This window comes from Ctenocephalides felis, unplaced genomic scaffold (assembly GCF_003426905.1).
Source record: "Ctenocephalides felis isolate EL2017-DRISC unplaced genomic scaffold, ASM342690v1 CF-g0.4_SCAFFOLD_01170, whole genome shotgun sequence".
NCBI classification, from domain to species: Eukaryota; Metazoa; Arthropoda; class Insecta; order Siphonaptera; family Pulicidae; genus Ctenocephalides; species Ctenocephalides felis.
Window position 1 is genome coordinate 35,782,129 of NW_020537324.1, and position 12,107 is coordinate 35,794,235.

General features: G+C 29.5%; 1 protein-coding gene across 1 annotated transcript; it reads right to left on the bottom strand.

Moving 5' to 3' along the window:
- Positions 1-368: 368 nt before the first annotated feature.
- Positions 369-11,631, bottom strand: LOC113368101 (embryonic polarity protein dorsal-like). The gene is made up of 12 exons (XM_026609663.1): positions 11,569-11,631; positions 10,175-10,355; positions 8,855-9,007; positions 8,602-8,780; positions 8,274-8,500; positions 8,046-8,207; positions 7,187-7,265; positions 5,415-5,504; positions 3,321-3,431; positions 1,418-1,681; positions 655-726; positions 369-565 (listed from the first exon to the last, which is right to left on the bottom strand). The coding sequence occupies exons 2-12, from the start codon at positions 10,309-10,311 to the stop codon at positions 456-458; spliced, it is 1,584 nt and encodes a 527-aa protein (XP_026465448.1). The 5' UTR covers positions 10,312-10,355; positions 11,569-11,631; the 3' UTR covers positions 369-455.
- Positions 11,632-12,107: the final 476 nt, after the last annotated feature.

The window sequence follows — 12,107 nt, forward strand, 5'->3', positions numbered from 1 at the left end:
ATATTTAAATAAAAATATTACTGATCACTTCATTTCATTTCCTAATATTGCTCTTTATGCTTAGTAAAGTTGTTATGTTATGCTAGAATTTCAATTGGCATATTGATTATCAAATATTAGTAGACAATAATGAAGAATTCAGATCTTAATCCAAAATGAGTAAAAAATAAAAATAAATATTGAATCAACAGTTTCAGAATGTTTATTAGGCTTTTGTTTTTACTGAAAAAATATCACTACAAATTAATTATATACATATAGATTATTGCACTATCGGATAATATATATATATATATATATATATATATAATACTTAATAATTAATACTAATTAACTTTGTAAATAAACTAATAATAAGTACTCCTATTTTATAAATATTTACACCAAACATCTGCAATATTTTTGTGCTAATAAATTTAGCAACTGCCAAGTAATAAAATAAAGTTTTTGTTTTATCACATATTATTTAAGGCTGTCATTTCAAGTTTTGATAAACTATCAGTCATGCTTTCATGCTCAGCGGACACCCTTACAGCCTGTGCTCGGTCTAAGTGTTCTAAAATTCCTAAATAATATGAAGAAAGAATAATCTTAGAACATTATGCATGAGCCAAGAGATATTTGCAGGAATAAAACTAAAATTTTAAACTGTACCTGATAAATCTCCAGAATTAAGTTGAACTAATTGTTGACTGTCCATATCCAACATACTGCTAGTAGGACCACCTAATAAGGAAAATAAAAGATTTAATATTATATGTTTAAATCATTACAATAATTTATGTTATGTTTACATGTTCATCAAAAGCACTTTACATTTATTATTATACTTAATATGCATTTTATGGTATTTTTAACACTAAAGATTATCTCCAAATTAATAAACATTGTACAGTTTGAAAATTGATGTAGGAAGACTTGAGTGCGGAAATGCTTATGTGATATTATTTAGCGATTGAAGTGCGCTTTCAAATTTGAAAATCAACAAGCAGCAATTTCAGTAAATTAACTGTTTGACAAAAAATATAAACATCATTTGCTCAATTACAAGCCAGAAATGTTGATGTAAAAATATCATGTTTGAGAAGATTGATTGAAACAGCTAAATTCTTAAACAAATTAATCAATTCAACTATTTGTGATCATTTTAACTGTTTTTTTAATTACATTGATATTCATTGATTTATAAAAATAATTGAAGATATTCATTGATTTATAAAAACAAAGTAATTTTCGAAACAATCCAACTATATTTGAATTGTCGATTTGTTTCAAATGCAACTTAATATCTTTATATTATAAGATTTTATCTTATAATTATTCATGAATAGAATTAAATTAGAAGCAAATAAATAAAGCCCAGGTATATTTGTTTAGATCATGTGAAATCAAAATATTTTTATTATTTGAAACTTACCTTGCATTGCATTCTGTGGATCTATATTCATAACTCGATTTAAATCGTTCATTACAGGTAGTCCTGCATTCCAATCGATGGGTTGCTGACTCTGAAAATTGTTCATCTGCTCGTAATGGGGCAAATTATACTGAGATGCTTGATCTCCCCCCAAAGGCGAAGGATTGTTGAAAGGATGTGGCATGTTGAAAGGCTGAGGTGATGGACTGTCCTGGGCACACCTATACGATCCGCCAGTAAACATGTACGGCAACGGTGAGGCATCTGCAAACAAATTATGTATTGTGATAAATTTCATTTAAAATCCAACGTTTTGCTTAAATAACATTATTCTGTTAATTCAACGTTTTCAAATCAATATAAATCAGCTGGAGGAATATCAACTAACCAGTTAACTGTAATTCACGAGACACTCGTCTTAAAGAAGTTAGTGCTAATTTACAAGATTATTATTTTGAGGATTATTTTGAGCTTAGCCGGTATAAAATAAATGATTGTATATTGTATGAAGCATTATATTTTAAAACGTTATTTTACCTCAACTCTGATGTAAAAAACTGTGCGCACAGTTCCATAAGCCCGCCACAGTTAACTGGTTAAGTCTCCAACTGATTCTACTATCCGTCAATCTTCGATTCGTCAATGAATGGTAAACAAACGCAAAAAAAACTCTAAAATCTAGACGTAAGTGGCATTGTGATCTATGTGTAGATAATCGACTGAACCAATAAGAAAGCTAAAATAAGAACTATTGCTGATTATTCAATTTGGAAAAATGTTTCAAACATGTTCATTATTTTCGGCAAATGTTTTGTTAGATATTATTGGGAAACGAACATACGCCTAATATATACACGGAATAGCGCATTAATTCAATTATATAATTAAATTAATTTATATAATTAATTAATATAATAATAATAATAATAATTTATTTAATAAATTAATTAATTTATATAATTAAACTATTTCACATAGGTTTTAATACTTTATTATGTTCATTAAGATCATAAGGAACTCTATTGACATACAAAGTTTCATTGCCAAAAAAAATTAAATAATCAATAACGATCTTTGCCAAAATGTACAATTATCACGAGTTTTAAATCGTATCTTTCGAATAATTTTTGAATTTTTAAATCTGGTTCAAGATATTTGTCTAAAACATGGTAATTTTTTTTGCAGTTTTCTGCTAATTACAAAACCGTAAGTATTTATTGAACTACATCAAAGGGCTTTTAAATTTTTGAAATCAACATAACCTTTTCCTTCGGAGCGTTAATTGATTCAAAAAAGTACAACATAATTAAAATCACAAATACATATCACATATCCGTCAAAAATCATTTAGATGTTAATTGAAAATGAAATATTGATATGCATATGAATTGCGTTAAAATTTTTTTAACTTTTTTAATTTCAATTATTTTTAAAATTTTGTCTTTTCTTCTTATATGATTCTCTGCGACCTGATATGTTTGATCAGGTCAGTTATAATATATATATATATATATATATATAAGCTGTACATTGTATCTGCTTCTTGATAAATTAACATATAAAATTTTCATGAAGTTTGTGATTTTTATTCGAGACATTGCCTCGAAGATTTTATACATACATATGTATATAAATATTTGTGCAATATATTTTGGATATAAAAACTGAGCTCACTTATGAGCGCTTTATTACAACAGTTAAAAGCATATTTTACGACACTTTCAGTGATATTATATGATATAGTTCGTAAGCTATATTGTGCCCGATTATTATCAATATAAATTCTTAAAACTGTATTTAAAGTATCCTGAAGCTATTGACCACTATCATTGTTATTTACTATAAAATTTATATTTATAAAAGAACCTACATATCAAGTTTCTAAATAAAATTATATACATACCTCTTGGTTCAGTTTTAACAAGAGATTGATCAAACTGATTCATTTGATTTGCTTGAGGCGATGACGCCAGAGGAATATTTAACTTGTAATCTGTATGTCCCGCAGCATTACCTTAAAATAATAACAACTATTAATTCATACAATTATTTGATATAACAGTTAAACACACAAATCAAAACATAATTCAAGACAAAGCGCAAATGTAATATTTCAGACGTATAAGCGAGGAATCTATACATATTATCTACACATTTAACATATATTAATAATATCATGCTATAATCAAGGTATTGTATTTTTGATCGTAAACAAATTGCAGTTCATGAAAACACATTTTTAATTAAAATTCGCCACAGAAACACATACTAGTAATTATTATACTGTCAGAAACAGTCAGAAACTTCATGCAAAAAAAACAGTTTTTACATTTTTTACAACAATAAGTAAACAACGAGATCATTGCTTATTAATTTTGCATTAATATTTAAAAAAAAATCGTTTTTATATTCAAAACAATAATTTTTCAATTTTTCAAACAATACTATATATAGTATTATATTTTATAAAATATAACAGAAAATTTATCGATTAACTCGCCATTGCTTGATCTTTCTAATACATGCCCCAAATGAAATAACATGTGATGAATTAGAATTACATTCAAAATTTGAGTGTCTGTTGATTAAACCCTTGCTCCAAATTATTTATCTTAGACTAAACATGCAAACTCATGCAAACAATGAAGATGAATGATGAAATAAATTCATACACAAAGCATAAAGTTTACATTACGTCATAAACAAAAAGGTTACTTACAGCATGAATACTTACTGACAACAGGTTTAATTTGTTTAAAACCTTAAGATAAGATCGAGAGAAAATAATTGAAATTAAACTAAATGAAAAAATCTATTTGTACAGTTTGTTTAATGTGTTCATGGCACACAGTAGTACAGTTTCATATAATAATATTATAAAACAATTATGTATACCTAAAGTTAATTAAGTTCTTTTTCAATATACATATTTAACTTAGTTTGACACAATGGTCTACAATTTATTAACAATCCGAAAACAACTAATAAAACTTAATTAGTAGTCTATACCATGTACTAAAATAACATGAGTTCTATAAAATCTAGTAGAAATCAATTAAAAGTATATCCTAAAATGCATAAGCACAAAGAATCAGTGATTCACTAATTCTCCCTTGACAAATTTTGAAACTATTCAAATATGTAGTATATAAAATGTATAATTTTATTTCCAATTGATAAATAACAAATATCAAAAACCAGAGAACAAAACGGAACATAACAGTTATCAGGTAACATAATTTCAATTATATATCTGAACAATTTTAATAAAATTCTTTACATAATAACATATTTCAACCATCCTCTCGAATCATTTAACAATATATATTACTCTTACATTTGTAAAATAAATATATTTTCCATAATGCAATAAATCATAAGAAAGCTTTTTTCTGCTTTAAATGTAGCATTTGAGTAATTAGGCTAATCAAATATTCCCTTATACTTTTATGATATGATTGATTTCATAGCAACTTTGTTACTCGTAACAGTATAACATTTTTATTGGTACCTTGTAAGGTACTAATTGGTGTGCATAATTTGCTAATACATATTGGCACCATCTTTATGCAAGCTATTTAATATTTTTCTTTTTCCTTGACACATGCTTTCGGAAAGCTTGATTTTTTAATAAACTGCATATACATTTAGCAAAGTATCTGTGGTAATAAATTTCATTGCTTGCTTTTGTTAACCTGTCCATACGAGTGATGAATGGTATGTAAATGCATGTTATTTTTATGATTGCAATGAATTTATATGACAATAATAAAATGAAAATATAAATTACATAGGTTAAAATGCGTTTTTATAATTTATCACTTCCCTAGAAAAATTTAACTGATAAATAATGAAAAATGTTAAGTGTTAATATGTAAATAAGACGTTATGATATGAGTTTTTTTATATTCATCCAACACCGTGATTCACCGTCACCTTGACATTGTAACCCTGTTTGATTTGCTGATAAAAAAAATAAAAGTTGAAAATGACTTACTCGTAGAAGGATTTTGACCCTGCAGTTGCCATAAAAGATGTTTTGGATCCCCGTCAATTTTTTGCCGTTTTCGTTTTAATTCATGCGGGTCTAGAAACATAAATAATATAGTTATGTGTTTTTCGTAACCCGTATCAGTTTTAGTTATATAAATATTTAAGTACAAAAATTATATGCCTGCTGGTTTAATTCATTAGCGGCGTATATGCAAGATTGAGTTCACCAATAATTATTATCTAAAATGTATTATAAAAACAGACCAAATTATTGGTTCCCTCACTTGCATTATTCAAGCACACATAACATTCTAGTATGCTACAAAATCTAAATCTCAATACAAATTATTCTACATTAATCTACAATATTTATGGCTGTCACATTATTAGCAGATCCAAAGCTAATTAACTTTCCACCCCCAATAGGGGCGTAAAAACAAGAAGTTTCATCAAACTCGCTAGTTGTCGCATGCGGAGCAAGATCTGTATACAGAGCGTAATGTTCCGCTTCTGTTATATCCAAATGCTGATCTAAATCGTTAAGTATCTGCTCTCCATATAACTGTTTGACACTTCCAGCATCAATTTTTACGAGACCTATGCTACCAAACTCGGAAGGTGCAAGGCTATCCTTAACTTTCGGCGCAACATTAAGAGAGTGAGTGCTTCCTCCACCAATATCACCCTTTAATGGGATATGAATCATGTCCGGCTTATCTTTGAAATCAGGTCGTTTGCCCGAAGTGCTACTGACACTTCTACCTACTGGCTTAGATTTTTTAGCAAATCGAGCAGGTTGCTTTTTGGCAGGTGGAGTTGCGGTATCACTAGTCATGCGTAAACTGTGGACAGATCCAGCTCCGATGGGTGTTGCTTCTCCTAAACTGGGTTCTCGAGACGCTGGGCTACTGTATGATTTATCACCTTTCTTTGGTTTTCTAGAGAATAGTTTACGAAGAAAATTTCTTTTTTTTTGTCGCGGCAATGTTTCTGCATTAACAGTTTGTGGAACTTCATCTGGCGATGAATCAATAACAATAATTTGAGATTGAGGACGGGATTGAGGAAGACTTGGTGTAGATTCGTTTAATACTGGTTCTTCAACAGACTTATTGTTTTGGCTCTGTAATTTAAGTGATAGATCCGGAGTAGCTGGTGTTTTCTTAACTCTCTTGGGCGGAAGTGGAGGTAGTTTTTCTTCACCTCCATTTTCTCTTTTACCGTTTAAAATTGGTGATGCTTTCTTTGGTGGCACCGGTGGTTTTGGGCCGATTGGAGGTGCACTAATTTGAATAACTGGTGTAACTATTGGGGTTGCCATCAACTCTTCTAAAGTAGTTACAGACATTTCTTGAGGCGGTAGCGATAGAGCTAAAGGATTCTTGAAAGCCATTTGAAGACTTGTGTATGTGGCACTGTCATCAAAATCAACGTCCATTGGACCCGAATTTGTTTCGATTTCGTTCGTTTTCGCTTCATTTTGCAAAACTATCTGATGGGCCTGAGTATCTAAATAAATTTCATCTAATTCCGCAACTTGTTCCAGAAGTTCTTGCAACGATTTATCTCGATTATCAACGACTTTTTCTGGTTCTTCGGTATTATTTTGCTGAGCGTTGTCAACAACATCTTCACTGATGACTACAACTTCACTATCAGAATTATTTACGATGGATTCTGCGTGCCCGTTCGTTAGATTTGAAGGGGTCACGAGACGACGTAGCGCCTCGAGGCGTTTTGGTACATACTTAGGGTTTGTCCAAAATGATGACCTACCTGAATCTAGTGGAAGTAACTGGAATTTCAATGGTGTACTCGTTGCTGAATCTGATGGTCTTCGAAGCTGAATTTGAGCCTGCAATATTATAGATAGTTATTTAGTTTCTCAATTTAACTTTTAAAATATCTCTTTTTTTTGAGCATGCTCTTAGTTTTGTATATAAAGTCCAAGAATCATAAAGTGCGCATACGATTGTACATATGAATAAATAGAGGAGTGTAAGTAAATATATATATATATATATATATATATATATAGATATATATATATACATATAATATATGTATATATATATATACATAATATATATATATATACATATATATATATATATATATATATATTAGGGTGGTCCTTAAAATGGTCATTTTCGAATTACCTTGCTCCCAGGGTCTCAAATGGTTCCAAATAGATAAAAAACAATTCTCTGAAAGTTTTAGCTCTTAATATTAACGTTTAGATAGAGCGCAATTCAATCAAAGTTTTGTATGGAAATAGCATGGAAATTTTTTCAAAAATTTTAAAAATGTTTTTTAGATGTAATTTAGCGAACAAATGAATGAATAAAACTCATTCATTTGTCGCTAAGTTATACCTAAAGCATTTTTTTTTTAATTTTCAAATTTTTTCCATGCTCTTTCCATACGAAGTTTGATTAAATTGCGCTCTATCTAAACCTTAATATTGAGAGCTAAAACTTTCAGAGAATTGTTTTTTATCAATTCGGAACCATTTGAGCTCCTGGGAGCAAGGAAATTCAAGAATGACCATTTTAAGGACCACCCTATATATATATATATATATATATATATATATATATATATATATATTGTTATTATTATTATTAATATTTACATTCACTGGTCGATCGACTTCCAATGTTCGATACTTTGGCGTCCTAAATGTAATAGCAACTTGTTTATGAACATCGGTATGCTGAAAGTCAGCAAATCCTTCCCATACCAATTGACCATCTCGTTCTTCAAATAGTCTTACTTGAATATCTTCTTTGGCAACCTGTATTAAATATGTATGAGAATATTCAAATGAAAAATAAGAAATTTAATTTGGTCGTAAACACACCTTTTCACACAAAAGAATTATTCTTTGACCGCCAGCAACAGAAGCAGTACAGTCGCTCATTGTGCATATTACTAAGTCAGACATTGCTTTCTTATCGTAGATCGGATTTGATACTACAACTCGGAGCGGTGTGAATTTACCTGGTGTATCTTCTAAGAAGACTTGGAAGCACAAACGAACTGCATTCAAATCAATGTTTGAAGGCTGAGATCTATGAGCAAATCCATCTGTAATAAATTGAAATTTAATGATAGTCGAGCAGAAAATTGCAAGTAATATAATTAAATATACATATTAATATTTTAGTATATTATGTGATGGTACGTACTTCCGAAAGGATCAACTTTAATAAGTTCGCGGGCTTTCAAAGCTTCTTCGATATCCTTCTTCTTAACGCATTGAATTCCAAGATTACTAAACGTTACAGACATCGTGTCTGTGTTAACTTGCATTGTGCAGACACCTTTCTTGCAACCTTCTTTACCAACTAAGTTATGAGGATGAGCCCTGAAATTAGATTTGTCAATAGTAAAAAAAATAGATGAACTTGAAATATTTTAAACATTAGAAATATACATTACCTATATGGTTTATCCTTTGTTACGCAAGATACTACGACGAAAGCTCTTCCTTTATAACCGACAATTTGTATTGACGGAAACGTTTTATTTTCTGGTGTACTATTTTCACCAGGAATTGAACCTGCTGATCGTCCTTCACACTCATATCGAAACCTGTTGGTAAACACCATATATAAAATTAAAACAAAAAACAATTTTGTATTTAGTGTAGGAAAGGCCTAAATTAAGCTAATAGTTTACTGCCCTACAATGCTAAACGTGACTAATGACCACTTTTAGTCGTTTGAATATTTTCAACAACTATTTCAATGCAAGTCATTTTTGCAATGTGGAAATCAAGACTCAATAGCTCAAATAGAAGGCACCTCTGTGAAAAAATTATCAATATAACTTATTGTTAGTGATCTGTCACCTAATTACCTATTAAGCAAGTGATCACAGGCTTACTAGAGCATTTTATGGTACTAAATTAACAGCAAGTAATGGTTTTTAGAACTTCGGTAGCCGACTTAAGTAATACCCTGAATTTTATGTTCCACAAACAATTCACAATTGGTTTATAGACCTTTCTTGAACAGAAATTCATAGGCGATACAATGAATCATAAATCTAGACCTACTCGTCCAAAGGATATTGAATATGGCAAATACCTTCATTCTAATTAAAGCGGTTAAATCATCAACTTTAGTTTTGGACACTGGCAATTATAAACAAAAAATCTTCTGGTATTGATCCCATTTAAACTTGAATTTTCGAAAAATGAGATGTATGTATATCAAATATCCAACTGTTTCTTAATATCTATCAAGCATTTTGCAAAGTGTATCACAAGGGCTATATAGCCAAATAGCATTTATCACAGAAATACTATTATGGTGAAAGGCGGTTTCTACAACATAATTCTGATAAAAGACGTCGTACCATAAATGAACTTCTATTTTTTCAACTTTATCATTGTACCACAAGTAAACTTATATCTTTTCAACTTTATCATTGTACCACAAGTAAACTTCTATCCTTTCAACTTAATCATTGGCACTTTATTTATCATAAATATTTGTCATGGTTAATTGTTTCGTATCGTAAATAATCTAAATATGGTTAATAAATATAATGAAAATTGGCCTTTAATCATATATGAATCCATATATATGCACACTCAATAAAAATCATGCCCCAGTGTATATCAGTGTATACACATTTATACACTTTGTACTCTAGACTAAAATTACATTTTGTGTATGATATCCTTAAATAGATATTTTGTAATCCGATTGTAATTTATAACTCTTAAAATTAAATACTAATTATCATATTGACCTGAGAGCCTTAGAGGCAGGTTGTTCAGTGATGACCACATAAGCATTCCGCCTCAATTGTTGTTCTGGTGTTAGTGCAGGGTTCGAACCCTGAGGAGCGGCAGGGCCCCCATGAACCTCACCGCCGCCGCTGTACATGTTCTGCTCAGAGAACTCGGGATCAGTGCTACGTATAACATCAACTGCAATAAAAATGAATAATTGTGTTATGTCCATGATGATCTAGTTGATATAAATTGTAAAATTTTGCTACAAATATAAAAAATAATTATCAGAAATATAGGATCATTTTCTAAAGAAAAATATACGTGACTTTATCTTTTATAATCAGTAATCATTTGTAATATTAAATCTTCAGTATTTTGCAGAGGTAACAATATGGTGGATATAACTTAGGTTCACACTCAAAATATTGGGTTGGCAACTAAGTAAGTGCGGAATTTTGTTAGAAAATCAATGACATTTTTTCATTGCACTAAATAACTTCATTATGAGATGTATCGTCCAAGTAGTATCATTATTTCATAACTTTCAAAAGCATTAGCGAAAACCATTCAAGGTGTTTTGTAAAGATCGAAACAATAAATAATCAGAAACTACGAGATTAAGACTATATGGTGGATATGGCAAACCATCCCAATCAACCTTAAATATTTTTGAGTAGCCAAAAATGTGTAATGTCAATAATGAAATAAATCACCGTTTCGATTTACCAATTTAAACCGTTTAATTTCGTTAATTGATCAATGTAGATACCAGAATCGATCGATCGATTGGGTGGTGAGCGTAAAAGTAGAAATGCCTTCTTCTTCAACTTCAACTGGACAACCAAAGCGTTTTTCATCTTAGAGTGAAAAAATACCAGAACGAAATTTAGCAAATCAATTTTGATACTGCCGTGTTTTTAGGGCTTCAAGCTTAAGAAGGTATTTCATCTTTGCAGAAATGAAAAAGCAAAATTTGACAACAAAAATCGATTTGATTTACCATTTTTCAACGAACGACAAACAAAAACTACGCAATCCATCCAAAAACTTTTTTTTTTACCTAGCACCTAAAATACAATTAATTCTACATCAGCAGACCTAAAAATTCAATTGAAACATCCAAGCTGAGAGTCGCACTTTCTTGGGTGCCAACCTAATAATTTTCAATATCTTTTATGCATTTAAACGCTTTAATTATATTATTTTTCTATTATTAATATGTTTAAAAATATGAACTATACGAAAATATTATATTGGGTTATATTGCGCACAATCAATCATTTATTAAGTAAGCGTGTAAACTTTTTTTTGAAATGAATCTCTGAGTATATACCTATCATATAACCTAATTGTTAATGATAATGAAATACTTCCACCGGTAATTTTATATAATAAACTATGTACTCACTGACATCACTGATGTTAATATTTTCGTCGTTGTCTGCACCACTCAGGCCATCGTCGGTGCCATTTGCTGTAAATGCAATTAAACAATATTAAATATAATTCTTGAATTTTATAAAAAAAATCTAGAGCTGTATGAAATGCAAATGCACTTTTGTATAACAATAAAAGCAATTATTTTTCATTATCACATACATTACTTGGAATTTGGCGAATCAAACTTTTTATGTATACACACATAAAAAACACCAAATAACTACCTAATAGGCATTTTGAGATCATTATATCAAGGATCTGTAATTTACCAAACGTGTGCACTTAAGCACAAATAATAATTGCTATGATCATAGTATAACTAATTATATCTACATACAAAAATTATAACTACATATTAAAATTATTTAGTATATAAATTTTCTATTCGAAATACATAAAATAGAATAACGTTTCTAAAATTACATAACAAAATTATAAAAACTAAATACATTCCTACAATAACATAACAAAAATATTAAAATTAAATACGTCACTACAAAATTAATA

Excerpts from the sequence above, each read along its gene's own strand:
- LOC113368101 (XM_026609663.1), bottom strand. The coding sequence starts at position 10,311 with ATGTACAGCGGCGGCGGTGAGGTTCATGGGGGCCCTGCCGCTCCTCAG. Across the intron at positions 9,008-10,174 it reads CCTGCCTCTAAGGCTCTCAG|GTTTCGATATGAGTGTGAAG; the intron begins GTCAATATGATA and ends GTTTACCAACAG. Across the intron at positions 8,781-8,854 it reads ACAAAGGATAAACCATATAG|GGCTCATCCTCATAACTTAG; the intron begins GTAATGTATATT and ends ATCTAATTTCAG.